Raw genomic sequence first — 16125 nt, 5'->3', positions numbered from 1 at the left:
CCTCAGAGCAGTGAGTATGCAGGTCAGTAAGAATTCCTTAAGGGAAAATACGAGACATTGAAAAAAAATATATACCTACAACATTATTATTATTATTATTATTATTATTTTCAGTACTGACAACTTCAGTACTGACAGTCGTGCATCAGTACTGAAAAAACATCACCCTGACCTCACTGACTCACTGGCAAAAAAGTTCAGAAGTTAATATTAGCTGCCCCTACTAGTCAAGAGTGTTTTTGACAGGCACAGTTAAGTGATTTGATTATAGAACGATCAATATTTAATGAAGAGATTGATTTGCTCAAGTCAGACTTTATATGTCTGTTACAGTAGCATCAGCTGTTCCTATTTCATTGAGGCCAAACAAAGAACAGACAGCCCAGCTGTACAGAACACCTCTCACTGTATTATGTGTTATTTCACAGATCTGCCTCAGAGTGGCTGAAGCCTTTCTGCAGTTTCCTAATACAGCGGAGTATTAACTGTGGACATTTGAATGATAGATATCACGCTACCAAAGAATTCTTTTAAATACAGATCATTAAAGCTCCACTATACTATATATGCAGTACAACAGTGTGTATCTCATCTTATTTTCTGCTGCCACCTTGTGGTCATGGATTAAAACCATGTGTTTTTTCCACACATTTTCCACCTCGCTTCATTTTAACTGAAACTTCATTCAAGGCCAACACAGCCTGCTTAATGAATGATTCCCAAGGACCCATCTCTTGCGCCAGCCCGTTCACAGTATCTTCTTGCAAAAACAGAAAGAAAGAAAGAAAGAAAGAAAGAAAGAAAGAAAGAAAGAAAGAATCCCTCTGAGCATGCTATCCATCCAACATGGCTTAGTATGAAGACTGATTACAGCGGCTTACAAAGAAGCCAATGGCAGCGCTGAAAGAGCTTTGAACTGTTATAACCTACATTTATCACAGAGTGGAAATAGTACTAAGATCTCAAGCATTTCATAGCCTGTAAGGCAGAATGTGGAATCCCTACTGAAGCACTAAAAGAACGCTGACACACATTTGTGGCAATGTAAAATAATGGTTTGGTCTCATAAAAATGAGGCATAACTTCTTGACTCTAAACTCAAGGCAGTACATTTGATGTAAACCTTACACAGCATGCCATCCCAAGAGCAGTCTCTATTGTGAAATGTGGTTTTAAAACATGAGATGGCTCTATATTCCCAGCTATGTCAAATTGGCTGGATACTGCTAATAAATTACAAAGACGCTGAACAAAATGATTTGAAAAAGAAGAAAAATGAAAGAACACCAACTCCAGGGCTTGTTGGTCACTCAAGTCAAGACCAGAGATACTTGAATCACCTTGAAGATTCAAAGGACTTTTACGAATGGAATGGTAAAATGAATTTGGTCTTCAAATACGGCAAAAACCAGCGTAGGGAGGTGTATGGCACAAGAGATGATATGATGGGTGGGACCAAACAAACACTCCCTGCGGTGTTACTGTGATTTGACCATCTTGTATTAACTATTATGTCCATTAATACAGAGTCTCACTCTCTCTCTCTTACCAAAGTTCAATACTGTTTGACTGCGGAGCTGTGTGGAGCAAACACAACAAGGCCAATAGTACACTTGAAAAACATGAAAAACATACCATGAAAAACATACGTGAGCCCTAAGAAAGCAGGCATCTCCACTGCAATAATGATAGCATGGGTACCATGGGTTTCTATCTAAATGCCCTGTGGGACACAGGTTCTAGCTGGTCAAACTGAGCTGTGATGTTTCTGTATTGTCCTCACTCGCCACTCCTTTCAGCCACCTTAAATTGTCAAACTGTCTCTAGTTTTAAAGAAAACAAGATAAAAAATAATAAAATGTATATATAAGCAAGAGGTAAGAATACATTTTGGATATGAAGATATCATTTCAAATACTCGTGACATTAAAAAAGATATTAATGAGGGCATGAAAAGGAAGTAAAAATGAAGTAGATTTATCTACTTAGTATATTATTTACCCTGTGTCAACCAGACAGCTTTTTGTAATCTCTCCTTAATTCAGTCAATGTATAGCCACGGTATAGCTAGTTGCGACATACACACCAGTATCTGGAGGGCTGGAACCTCTAAGTCCTGTTTTGCCACTGGTCACAATTATTCCATTCACCTAGCTGTTAAACAAACTGCACTCTCCTCATAAAACTCAAAATTCTTCAGAGTCGTGTATTTTTACAGAATTCTCTCACCGTGTACAGCCTGTTTGAATAACGAACAAAGCAACAGAAATACACTGCATAACTCAGAGAATTGTTCTGAGTGTATGTTTCAGCACAAGCAATAAACATGTTGCACATTCTTGTGTTCTTGTGGAGTTTGTGCTTTCAGGACTTAAAGGGTGCTTTTTTCACTTTAAACGCCTGTCAAATACTTCCCTTTTACATTCAAGCGTGTAGCATGAAAAGGAAAAACAAACGCGGCAAGTATCAGCTTAATGTCAGGTTTACGGTTCCGTTACGTATAATCAGTTAGAATTTAATAAGTCTGAACTATGAAACAGATAAATACCAATGCACCCGGCACAAAAAAGAGAAATGCTTTTGTTCTATAAATACAAAGCTTTATGTCGTAGCGAATAACTGTGAAGTAGAACGGTAGTTTCAGATCCAACATGGCCACATCGAGATAAGCCCGACGGGCGGCGCATTGCTACCTGGAGTGGGATCAGTTGCATCTCACCCTGCAGGGGTTTCCATAGTGAGTTTGAGAAGTGTTCAGTTCTGTGGGAAGAGCGCCGACTTCCTGGTACGGGACAATGGATATTTTCTACTCTCGTTAGACCGGAGAAGGACTCTCAGCTATGTGACCAAGACGAATGCGAGAGTTCAGAACAAGGTAAACAAGTACTTATTTATGTAAATTGATTATAAGGTATTTAACTTAACAACTCCCCAGTACACGGCTGGTGCACTTTGCTAAGCGGCGCTAGCGACCGAGCTGCGCCTCTCAAAGTGCAGAGGATGCTGAAAGGTGAGACCGTATCTTTTTGCATGTACCACAGCTGAATACCAGAACCCCTTGCGTGGAATTAACGAAATTAAAACCATGCTTGATAGGCTTTATTTGCCTTGAACTTCTCCCTTAATACAATTCATCGAGGCCTACCTAGGTAAACCTACGGACGGCCTCCCGCAGCAGAATCAATGTTTACGGACTGTTTGGAAACACTCATAAAGCCATGCCATTGGCTGAAGCGCTAACAATCAAGGTACTGATTGGTCAGTTTTCCTGTCATTCATGTGACGTGCGAAGAGCGTTCCGTATTTCTACTGTAATTGATTCAAGGAGACCATTTAAAAACTCAAAGGTTTTCATGTACAAAGTATACATTGTATATTATGTCATGAAACTTTTCCTTCCAAAGCGTTAGTTTGCGTGTGATATTGTTATGGCCATTTATTTTATCTCTAAAACGGTGATTTTGCTGTTTGCAAAGAAGCCGTGCTGTAGTGCTTCGGGAGGGTGTAAAACTACCTTAGGAGCTTTGATTCAATATTGTCCGGTCAGTGGATGGTGCGGATTGACACTTTTTGGTATTCATCGTTACTGTTGTTCGGCATTACACAAACTGACTGATAAAACGGTTCATTATTTATAAATATAGCAACCATAGCCAAAACCCTGCGAAACAGATTTCTGCGCTCTAAAAGTGGAAACTCTGTTATTCGTCTTCACGGTCGGATTGTTCAGAATTGTGAAACACAGGGAGCTTTTCAAAAACCATGTCGCAACTGAGGATGTTTTAGGTGTGTTATTCAACTGGTCTGTCACTGCAGTATTGCTGAGTCTTGCGTTTCACGTGTGCGCGGTTGGCTCCAGTTTTAGGATTAGCCTACTGTTTGCCTCCGCAGAATGAGCACGCGACCCGCTAGACCCTCGTTAGAGTGCATACTGGACTGTATAGTGCTGACGGTAGAATCACTGAACAGGTTTTTGCAAATCTCAAGCACGCATTACGTTTCCATCACAGAGGACTTCAGAACAGAACTGAAGACTTTAATGTGGTCTCATAAAAACTATCACAAGTGGTAAATCAATCCGCAAATAAGATTGAATTTAACTGTAAGATTCCACCTTACACATTTAAACGGGAAGTAAGCCACATCCTGTTAATTTTCTCTCCAAGTTTGTTTACAGCTATAAGTTATTCCATTTATGTTAAGCTTCTCCAACCATTCTGTCCTAGCTGCAGCCCCTCTCCACAGATACGCAGACATATGTCCTCTTGATTTCTGTTTATTTCAGTAATTCAGGCTGTCTTAATTTTGGAAGCCTACTAGAAACCCATGGGGTATTCTCACAGTACTAAAATACCTGATTCAACCATTCAATGTGTCTACAGATCGGCAAGCCCCTTAACTGAATTGGAATTAGTGACTGAATTAAAATGAAGCATCAAGTGGCTCTCAAAGCCTGAAATTCAGAAACAACAAGAAGAAAACATGCAAGTTTATCTCATTGAGAAGAGGAACCATATTGGTCCCCCGCTACTCTCCATAGCACAGCTGTTCAGATGACTGAGAAGAAATTATGAATCATGCTTTAAAGTTCACCAAAGTAATCTCTTGGTTACTAAATCAATAATCTTTTCCTGTAAACTCCTCTGAGACCATGCAATAACATAGGTTATTTCATCTCTCTCTCTCTCTCTCTCACACACACACACACACACACACACTCACTCACTCACATACGAGCGCACACGTGCGCGCACACACACACCAGACCAACAATTGTCATCTGAATGACGTGAGCAGGCAGAGGTGTGGGGACTAGGAATTGGCCAGAGAGGAACATGGAGGATGTATCAGGAGGAAGTGTTGCTTTGTGTTTCCTCTTCATCAAGGGGTCACCATTCTCATGTATGTGTGTGTACTGAGCATGAGAGGCTTTGTAGTTTGATCTTATAGTTGTCACAGATTGTTCCATGGTCAGTAGTTCTGTTGTAGGAAGCTGTTATTTCCTTTTTTCTCTCTCTGCATCGTTCCTCCTCTCTCACACACACTAGTTGTTCTCTACATTCTTCTGGTTCAGCCCAGACTCTGGCATTGGATCAGTTCCTGGCAGTGGTGCCAAGACGCTTGGTGTTGATGCACACACTGGCGCACAGGACACAAACACACACATGCACACACAACACCAATCCAAATGTTGGACTTTGTCTTGAACGTGATTGATAGACAGAACTAAATGTTGTTTTAATGTGTCCATGCTCAATCCAGCATGTATACACACACACCTATGTATTTCTACTATACACCTCAAACATATCCTGCAGTTACAGATTCTGGAATCTCTCTCTCTCTCTCTCTCTCTCTCTTTCTTTCTCTGACACAAACACACACACACTCTCATATAGACACACACAGATCAGCACTTCGGCTGTGTGTTGTGTGGAGGTGCTCATGTCCTCGTTAACTCAGAGGTGAACATATGGTCTAAGTAATCCCAGCTTTAAGATCAGCTCACTGTCTTTCTGTGTGTCACTGTGCAGAGGAAAAAATACACTGCTTGCTGGAGAAAAAATACCCTTTCTTTTAGAATGTTTTCTCAAAATGGCTGGTTATGTAATCTTTAAAATATGTATCATTTATAATGTGCTTATTTGTTAGTTAAATCTATGATAACCCTGTGGCACTATTATATACAGTAAAAAAGAATCACGAAAATACAAACAAAATCGAGAAAATAAGGTATTAAAGTATACTTCTTGTTTTCTGTTTCTCTCTCTGTCTCTTTCTCTATCTCTCTTTCTCTTTCTCTTTCTCAGCTTCTCTCCCACAGTTCAGTTCAGTTCGATTCAATAATACTTTATTGGCCTGCATTTAGTTATACCAAAGCATTTTGAAATATTGGATTCATCAACGTATACAGACTGTAGTAAGTGACCAATTTTAAAAAAGACATTGTTAATAGTTTAGATAGTTATGAGGAAAACTATGTGGTATGCGTGTGTGTACGCACCAATGTGTGTGTGCCTGTGAGAGATTTTGGCCAACGGAGAGCAAATGGGCCTCACTGGCTGACCATCAGTTCATGACAGGCAGCCTCATATTTTTCTTTTGCAGCTATTTGGACACATTCACCCCTCTCTCCAAATATGTACAGAAGCTGCTCTTTTATGTGATTGCAGAGAACTCTCTCTCTCTGTCTCTCTTCTTCTCTCATACACACTTTCTTTTTCGTTCTGATGCAAACTTAAACCTTGTCTTGGCATGAGTGAATACAGAGGTCTAATCTGAGCAAGGTAAATGATTTTTCACGATGAATATATTTCTTTCTCTCTCTCTGTCTCTCTCGCTCTCTCGCTCTCTCACGGGGTGGAGTGTTAACACTGAAGATGAATCATTGTCACGTCTTTGTACAGTGCTATGGGCAGGTGATTAGATCAGTCTGTTAAGCAGCTGGTGTTAACCCTTAGAGAGATTTTTTTGTAATTGTTCTTCTTAGAGCCCTAAATGTGCTTAATAGGGAAGAACTATTATAATACACATTATATAATTATAATGTTTCCTTGTTATTTGGTGCAGCCAAGTTGGCCGCTTTGCAAAAATAAAAATACATCCGGGTACAGGTCTGATGTTTGTTCGTGGGTCAGGTGATATTTGAGGGTTGAACTGCACGGTTGTCTGTAATATACCCTTTATCCCTGTTTCTCTTTACCAAAAAATCTGAAGAGTATCTTATGTTTGGCTGATGATGGTGGATTGTTGATAATATATTTTTTTTTCATTTAAATCGTTATTTATTCAAGTATGCCTGAATGTCTGTGTGAGGTTTTGGTGTTGAGATGACTTTTTGAAATGTCGTTATCTATCATAGTTGTGTAAAAAATTTTATTGGGCCAATTAAAGGGATTGCAGTTCAGTTTACAGTTCAGTTCCCTCTCTTTCTTTCTCTTTGTCTATGATTTGTGCTGGAAACCACATACGGGCAAACTTTGACCCCACTTATGTTTACATCATGCTCGTCATTTCCTGCCCTGCCTCCTAGCCCCCACCAAAAATCATGCACCTGCAACTAAATTGTCAAATCAATGTTATCATTGCAGTTCTGTTGCACAGCATTGTCCACTCTCATCTGATTACCCTCTTTCAGTGTGTTCACCAGGCCTATCCATCACACACTCACAGGTTGTGTGGGGTAATAGTGATTACTTTAACGAGAGTTAGATAGACGGAAGGAGGGTTGTCAGACTACTATAATCAAGTACAGAGACAGAGAGCAAACCAGAGGGGTTAAAAAGAGAGAGCCACTGTTAAATTCTGACACATCTTTGTTGTGTCCATTTGGAGGGAGGGAAGCTGACACTGGGGTCTTGACTTCCTGTGTCTGAGTGGAAGGAGGCATAGTTTCCATGGAATCAGTGACCCAGTTTAAGTTGTCATTTAAATCACAACTGAAAAGAACTGTCACTGAATGCTCTTCCTGTGGTATAATGTCCATCTAATATCAGCAGTTTGAAGCTTTTTTTATGCTGGGACTACAGATACAACAAAGAGAGCTTGCATCACATCAGTATTATACAGTATCCCAACGCTGGAATTTTCACTTAGTTTGATTTAGGATCTCACTGCACTCCAGGTTTAGCCAGGCTTACATGGAATCAACCAAACTGAATACCAGCAGAAAATTTGCTCTGTGTCCCAAAGGTAAATTACAACAAAATTAAAAAGTAGTAATCACAGTAGCTTTTTTTTTTATTGAAAAATGTAAGTGTTTTTGTGGTGCTTCTCCAGCTGACTGTGCGGTGTGTTGGTTGTTACAGGTCATGAGTGCCTTGAAGAGAGCGCTTGTGGAGAAGAACCTCACCTGTACCTCACTCCCTGATACCCGTCTGCCTTCCTAACATGAGTGAGTACCTCCCACCCACACTCACAAACAACACAACCAGCACACACACACACACACACACACATACAGAACCTGTTAGGGCTATTACAGCTAACGCTTTGTTCATAGTCGACCTGTTGGCCTCCTGCTGCCCACTCCTGTGTGTGTTTGTGTGTGTGAGTGAGTCCTTATGTTGGGCTGGGTTAGGAAATGCTGTTTCCATTAGTACTCTTCCATGACTGTATTCCTGTTGTGCTTGCTTATGTGACAGACACCTCAGTTAATCTGGTAGGGAACAAAATCAAGCAGGCCAGTTTTTTCTGTGTTTGTCATCTTCGAGGCTGAGGTTGCTAACACTTAAATTTAAACCTGATCTTTCACAGACTTTATTTTGAAGAAACAATAAATAGCCATTTGTCCATGCCAAACACAATAAGGTGTCTTTGAAGTTCATGGTTAGTGTGTTGGCCCGAGACACAGAGAGAACTTGAGGCACTCTTGTGTATAACTAACTAAGCGAACCGTCTGTCACTGGAGCTGACTAAACCTGTATTCTGAATATCCTTCAGAGCGCTAAGTGATAGTGTGACTATAACAGTGGCTCAGGTTATGAAATCTGAAGGGGCTAAAGTCCTTGAGAAAAGGAATTTAGATTTTTTATGCTTAGCCCGCTAATCTTTAAGATAATGCATAGGGAAAGTTTGTGTTTTGTTGTTTTGGAGGGGGTTAGCGTTGCCATGGTGACAGCATGGTGTTTACTGCGGAGTGATTGGATTGAGCAGCTGTTGTAGGGAAGCGATCTGCGAGATTTAACCAGATTACAACATATCCACAGCCTACCCCACCCCCTCAACAGCATTACAATTATGGAGCCAGTAAACACAAGGGTCTGATGGTGGGAGACTAATATGTGGATGGGCTACATTTTATTTGATTGGCTGGTAGCTGACAGGCTGATGCTGTTGTCTGGTTTTAGAATGGCCTGGAACTCTGACTTCTGACTGGTGAAACCCTGCGGGGCAGTTGAGCTCTGAACAGTAAATTATTTAGAACTACTGTAGGACGTTAGGGGTGTGTGTGTGTGTGTGGGTGTGTGTGTGTGTGTGTGTGTGCGTGCGCGCGCACATGCACGTACACGTGAGTGTGTGTGCACGTGCATGCGGGTGTGTGTGTGTGTGTCCATGAAGATGAGACACATAGAGAAATAAAATGGCTGGACTTACGGTTATAAAACATTTTAAACTCACATACAGGCACAAAACAGTATCAGCATTCCTTCTCAGATTCTCTGGCTTGTCTCTCTCTTTGAATCTCTCGTTCTCTCTCTTTCTCTTAAGTTCTTCCAGTTTTTCTGATAACAGTACTGTAACCAAAGGACTTGCTCCTTTGATCCACAACATCAGTCGCAACAGAAATAGCTGCAGAATTGAGCCAAAAAAAAGAAAACAATAACAGAGAAACAACAGGTTTGGTTCCTCTTGCTAAAATAGCTGATTTCATGGGAAAGGTGTGTTTGTGTGTGTGTGTGTGTTCGTGTATTTGTGTAAGTTTGTGTACTTTTCCCACAGGGGTTAATGGTGTGAGACAGATAACAGTTTGTGGAAAAAAGAATAGCACGTTTGTGAGTGAGTGTGTACGCACAACCCAGGATGAGGAGTGAGATGCTCTGTTTGTGTGTGTGTGTGTGTGTGTGTGTGTGTGTGTGTGTGGATCTGGAGTTAATTACCCTCGTTACCCCCCTCTATTAGATTCTCTGAACGGAAGAGGTTCTTGCTAATGAGAGTGTACTAATTACACTGGCATGAATCACACGCTCCAATCCGGATAGAGCGATTTCCAGGGAATTGAAAAAGAGAGGGAATGAGAGATACAACCAGGAGACTGGGACAGTTTCTTGCTTTATTTGGGGTTAAATAAAACATGTTTAAGTGTGAGATTTCTAATGGGAAACAAAACCTATGAGATTGAGGACTGGCTGTAAGGGCAGTCTGTGCCATGAAAAGCTAAACATGTTTGTTCACGTCCAATAGAGGAGAACGCGATTCAGAGGGAAAATAAAAGTAGAAGTGCTATCCTGTGACATTAAACTGCTGTTAATCAGCAAACCTGTGTGCACGCATTCTTATGTTGACATGTGAGTATGTGTATTCATTTGATCTCTTCAGAAGCAAAGTTTCGTGATTGTCTTTACGGTCTAGCTGTGGGGTAAATTTGTTTAATGCAAATCAAAGTTTACACAGTAAAGACAAACAGGGCAAGACAGATGGAGAGATTGGAAAGAGAAAGAGCCAGTGTATGATGTTCATGCGTTATGACAAATAAAGTTTGCTCCAGAGGGCCAGGAGCAAAGGAAGTAAAATACATGCAGAGATTTATGTCAATAGATGAAGAGAAGAGAGAGAGAGAGGGAGAGATTATATACACAAATAGAGCAGATGAATGGGAGAAAGTGTGTGTGCTAAATTAAAATGTTTTATTAGTCTGAGTGTTAGGATTCCTTTATGGACCAGTGTTTATGGGTCCTATATGTTTGATAATGTGTGTATTTTGTATGTATGTTTGATGTTTGATGTGAGTGATTTGAGACAGTCAAGGCTTAACTTGCAAAGGAGGAAGTCATTCAGCGAAGTTTTTCAGAAGCGTTACTCTATGCTTAAATCTAGACATGTTAGATATTTTGAGTTTTGGTGGCCAAACTTTCTCACATAAAGGGGCTAATTTTAGCTAAATTTGACAGTTTTATAAATATCTGTCAAGATTTGCTTGGTTACAGAATTCCATAAACACGATATTAAAATAACTGAACATGTCAAGATTAAGTCTTTTTTTTCTTTAATATTTAGCAAAAATGGGCAAGATCCTCCTTGCTGAAAAATCTCTGCGAAATCAGGTCTTTGATGTGACAGTGCAACAGTACAGAGTTCTCACTTTCCCCTGTCTCTGTTTTCACATTTTCACAGTACATCTCGCCCCTCTGTTCCTAAAACCACTCCCCCTGTTTCTTTCTCTTGTCTCTGTCTGTCACCGGCATTAGAAGATGCTGTTTAATTCCATACCTGTGTTCAGTCAAGATGCTGTTTAATGCCACGCTTGTGTTCAGTCAAGATGCTGTTTAATTCCATGCCTGTGTTCAGTCAAGATGCTGTTTAATGCCACGCCTGTGTTCAGTCAAGATGCTATTTCATGCCATGCCTGTGTTCAGTGAAGATGCTATTTAATGTCGTGCCTGTGTTCAGTGAAGATGCTATTTAATGTCACGCCTGTGTTCAGTGAAGGAAGATTTTTTTCCACAAGAGGTTTTTTTACACTTCCAATGAGGCATGTGATATCATCTGATCAAAATCATGTTGTTCAAGGTTTGGGTGAGTGTGTGTGTGTATATGTGTGTACGTGTGTGTGTGTGTGTGTGTGTGTTTGAACACTGGAAGGAAGCCACTCAATACTATGGTTACATTTCACAATAAACATTGGAACAGAAGAAAATGTATCCATATCTAGTCACACACCCCACATTACAGCTGTCAAACACAAATTCACACAAATTTACACAAATTCACACATGCAGAACTGGAAACAGGATTCAAAATCTTGGTAATATTACAGTATGGCTATAAGGCCTGGGTCTTTTTTTTATTTTAATTTTTAAAATGTATTTATTTATCTAACCAGGACAGCATCAGTGGATCCATGTATGCATAGAGATTTGCTGTTTGCTGGACGAATCAGCCAGATTGATGGCATGCTTCCTGTTTTACCTGTGCGCACACAACCCTTACTCATCTATACTATATAAGAGAACTGTTGAGGGATAGTGTAATAAACTATGAATAGTTAATCAAGCCCCACCCCCACCCCTAAAAATCCTCAGCTTAATGGAATGCCACACTTTACCCTCTTGTTCTTTCAGTGATGAAACTGTCACTTAACTGTGTGTGGTGCTGAACTTATTTATCTCGGCACAATCATCCAAAAGTTACGGATGCCGGGTTGGACGAGACTCGTGCAAGACTATGCTCAAGGAGCGTCCTGGGTAATTTTCAACTCCTACGTCCTGTTGCTCCAGACCGGTAATTATTACTGCCTGGATTGTTGCCTTGGTAACATGGACCTGCCCCGCTAATGTTTACAGAGCTGTTGATTTTACAGCTTTCTTTATGACCTCCCTGTAAACAGAGCCCAGCCCAGCAACGTGAAGCTAATGTCAGTGTATGTCAGCTTCCTGCCACTGACTACAGTAAGAATGAGAGGCGGAGACACACAGAAATACACTGACCTAGCAGGCTTCACTGGGGCTGGGTGACCAGTAGTTGGAGACTGATTCATTAGCTTTGGTATCAGCTTTTTGGTTATATGACTTCATTTCCTCTCAAACTGGGGTCATTTTCAGTCCCTGTCATTTCAGCAGAACCACTGCAGTTGGTACTTGACATAGTTGTAAATAGAGTCCGTCACACAAAATGGAAGCGATCCGTCTGGATCTTACCCAGCAAATTTTGCAAAAGAAAATGAAATATTTTAACATCATTCTAGTTTTCTTAGTGAATGCAGCAGTTTGCCTGTGTGGAGTTTCTTAGTTGCTTGGTTTTATCATTGTCCTGAATGAAAGTGCTGTTTAGAAGTTTCAGGGTTAAAGGGTCAAGGACTTCACACACACACGCACACACACAGCTTCTTTTTCTTTTTTTTTCTTTTTTTTTTTTTTTGGAGGAGCTCGATGAACAGAGCACTCAAGAACGATGATGGGATGGATGATGAAATTCTGTATCATTGCTCTCAGTTAAAAACAGTACAGTCTTCAGTAAAATACATTATTAATGACCAACTGTGCCATGCAGTTTAACCACAGTGTAACACATCCCGTCATTCCATCAGAATTCACCATTACACGAATTATAGTCATTTTCTCTCACTGTCTCCTCCTGTGTCTCTCCTAGGCTTTGCCTCATTTGGTAGAGGAGAGAAATAAAGAACCTGACAGTTTGGGGGTTTGGGGGTAAAAATAGGGAGGACAAGGAAACGGGACAGAGAGTAAAACGTAGTGTTTTGAGAGAAAAGGCTAATCAAAGGGGCTTGTTCTTCATGTTACTGCAGCTAAAATTAATCAGTGCTCCAAACTGATTTAAACAGAAGTGCATTTTTAACTGCTACCATGGATGTAAATAATACCATATCTCCTTCTCCCTTTTCTCATCCCGTACTCATCACATCCTGCTTTATCATCCCTCACTATCTGATTTTTCAGCTATTTTATTTCTGGATTTTATAATTCCGATTAGGTAGGATGATTTAAACTGTCCGTCTCCAGTCAGCTTCTTATTGACACTGTGTGTGTATGTGTATGCGTGTGCGTGTGCGTGTACGTGTGTGTGTGTGTGCATGCATGCTGTCTTACAGTGGGATGACAATAGTGCTAACAGAAATGTATCTATGTATCTCCTGATAGAGGAGAATATTGTGAATGCCTTTAACATCAGTTTTCCGTTCACACTCATACCATCGCTACTGGATGCACCACTATCCTCACCATCATTCTTTCTGTACATTCTTAGCTCTCTGTTCACAACCTAAGATGAAATGCTAGTGCTACTAGTCATTTTTGTCTCAGACATCATTTTTATGTCTCTTGTGGCTTGTATGGTTTCAGTAACTTTGCAGGCTCAGTGGTTCCAGTGTTGTAATAACTGCAGTGTGCAGCAGGGCTGTATGCAAAAGCTCCACTGGCAGCCATTACAGTGAGATTGATTACAGCACATATTGAGCTAGATGTGTGCATCTCTCTCTCTCTCTCACACACACACACACACACACACACAGACAACCTATCACCAAACCGTGATGAGATGCCGTCCTTGAAGAAGATGAGCTACTGTATACAACTTAAAGGTAGATGAATGGTGTGTGAGTGTGCGTCAGGATGTGTGTAGCTCTGTGGTTATTATTTTCATGAGTTGAACAGCTATTAAGCCCTGTCTGGCTGCAGTGTTGACCCTTTAAAATGAAAAAGCTAGACATACACACACTCATGCAGTAGGTTCTCACAGCACCTGTACACTCTACTCAGATACAACTGCAGACAGACACACACTATGTTTCATTCAGGACAGACTCTCCTATTAGGATTAGTGTGTCCCTGGTGTCTGTTGAATGAAGCAGACATTTATATCGACATGGCAGCAGTTCTGTACTGAAGTCACTGCATCAGGAATCTTTTAATTGGGATTTGTTAGGAAAGAGTCAGAGGAAATTCTGAGAGAGTTCTCACAAGCATTCTTATTTTGTGTGTGTGTGTGTGTGTGTGTGTGAGATTGGGTGTGAAAAAGAGATGTAATAATTCCTCAGGTCTTTACTGTGAAGGTCAGTGATTGTCATGCATGTAGTATTGGAGGAGGTCAACACTTAAATGAAAAAAGAAAAATCTCCAAGTGAAGATACACATATACTCCCACAGCCACACTGATGCACTTCTGCCCCAGCTCATGTGTAGTCTGTGAATATGTGACACATATACACATATATACAGTGGATGCACTCCTGCCCCGGCTCATGTGTAGTCTGTGATTATGTGATGTGCTGCTATTGATGGGGTGGTTGACATCCAGGAATGAAGTCCCAGAGGGAAACACCATTAAGATGAAGAATCGAGTCACGCTGCCCTCAGTTTGTGTGTGTGTGTGTGTGTGTGTGTGTGTGTGTGTGTGTGTGTGTGTGTGTGTGTGTGTGTGTGTGTGTGAGCGACCGCGCACACACGTGCAGTTTGCTCACTCTCTATACTGCGTTAGCTGGCTGGCTCACACATATGCTAGTTTGTGTGTTAGTGGTCTTGTGATCTGTACTGTGTTTATGCTATTTTTACACATACTGCTCATGTTCACAGCAAGATCACCATAAAGAAGCAGGAGAGAGGAGAAAAGAGCAAGATAATGAGGGTAAACAGAGAGAGAGACTGAACAAGAGAAAGAGGGGAGGGGCTTGTATGAAAACACACTGACTGTCTTAATGTAAAGTTAAAGCATGGAAACAAGGCATCTGGCAAGATGAATGAAGCACAGATGTGTGTGGGTGTGTGTGTCAGGTGTGTGTGTGTCAGGTTGGCGGAGAGACAGTCCACACAGCATGTCCTTTCCACCAGGAGCCTGTATTGATCTGTAAGCTTGGTTCTGATTGAGGAGGAGCAGAGAGAAGAGAGTGGAAGAGAGGAGGGGAGAGGAAAGGGGGAGTCAGTAACAGGGCTGTGCTTTGTTGGGCTATGCTATTGCTCTCACCTGCCCAACTGACTGCCTCCCCCAGCAACTGCAGCAGTAGACCGTGGAGCCCGCCTCCCTCTCACACACTCTCCCTCTTCTTCTCTCTTTCTCGAACATAGCGAGAGAGAGAGAGAGAGAGAGAGAGAGAGAGAGAGAGAGATGAAGAGCACACAGATGTTGGACCACAGTTATCCTGGCCAGTAGAACATGTGCAGTAGCTGAATACAGCAGAAACTGAACGAGAGAGGTGAGGAGAGCATAAAGGATACACAGAGCATAAAGGATACTGGTGCAATTGTTTCATCCTTAAATCAAATTCCAGAAAAGAGGAGAGGAGCAGAGAGAGAGAAAAAGAGCGTGGAAGTCACACACACACACACACACACACACACACACACACACGGCGTGCTGGAAAAAGAGAAAGAGAGTACACAACAGACTTCACACACACACTGTGTTGCTGGCTCTGCCTGTCTTGCTGTGAAGAAAGAAAAGCGAAGAGGACAAAGATGGAGATGGGCAGAGAGGGAGAGAACAGAGAGAGGAAGAATTAAAAGTCTGGATTTGGAGTGGTTTGGTTGTGGGAACTGCTCTGGTTTGACTGTCGGAAGCAGAAAATGAAGCTCAGTGTGGTTTGATGATTCTGCTCATGGGATGAAAGCACCAGTAAGAGCTCAAATGAAGATAGATTTGCTCTGTGATAAACTGATACAGACGGTCAGTCATTGAAAGCCTGTCTAGCTTTTCTTCAAACTCCTCCACGGAACATGGAGCTACTCGCTTTGGAAGTTCTTGTCTTTGCCTACCAACTTCAAGCTTGGATGTGACACATTGTGTGTGTGTGTGTGTGTGTGTGTGTGTGTGTGTTTGTCTGTGTGAGCGTGCGTGTGTGTGTGTGTCCTGCATGTGTGTGCATGCGTGTACAAATGTGTGTGTGTGTGTGTGTGTGTTTGTGTATATGAGTGATGTCACCCTGGATTTGGAGAGCTCTGTCCAGCAGGAATGAGG

At 41.3% G+C, this 16125-nt stretch overlaps 1 protein-coding gene across 1 annotated transcript in view; it reads left to right on the top strand.

Moving 5' to 3' along the window:
* Positions 1-2778: 2778 nt before the first annotated feature.
* Positions 2779-16125, top strand: part of usp6nl (USP6 N-terminal like) — a 36374-nt gene continuing 23027 nt past the window's right edge. Inside the window, exons 1-2 of the mRNA XM_030779426.1 lie at positions 2779-2875; positions 7809-7894. Of these exons, the coding sequence (XP_030635286.1) occupies positions 7891-7894 (4 nt within the window). The 5' untranslated portion in view covers positions 2779-2875; positions 7809-7890. The remainder of the gene's footprint in view (positions 2876-7808; positions 7895-16125) is intronic.

This window comes from Chanos chanos, chromosome 1, assembly GCF_902362185.1.
Source record: "Chanos chanos chromosome 1, fChaCha1.1, whole genome shotgun sequence".
NCBI classification, from domain to species: Eukaryota; Metazoa; Chordata; class Actinopteri; order Gonorynchiformes; family Chanidae; genus Chanos; species Chanos chanos.
This window is presented reverse-complemented; position numbering and strand designations above follow the sequence as displayed.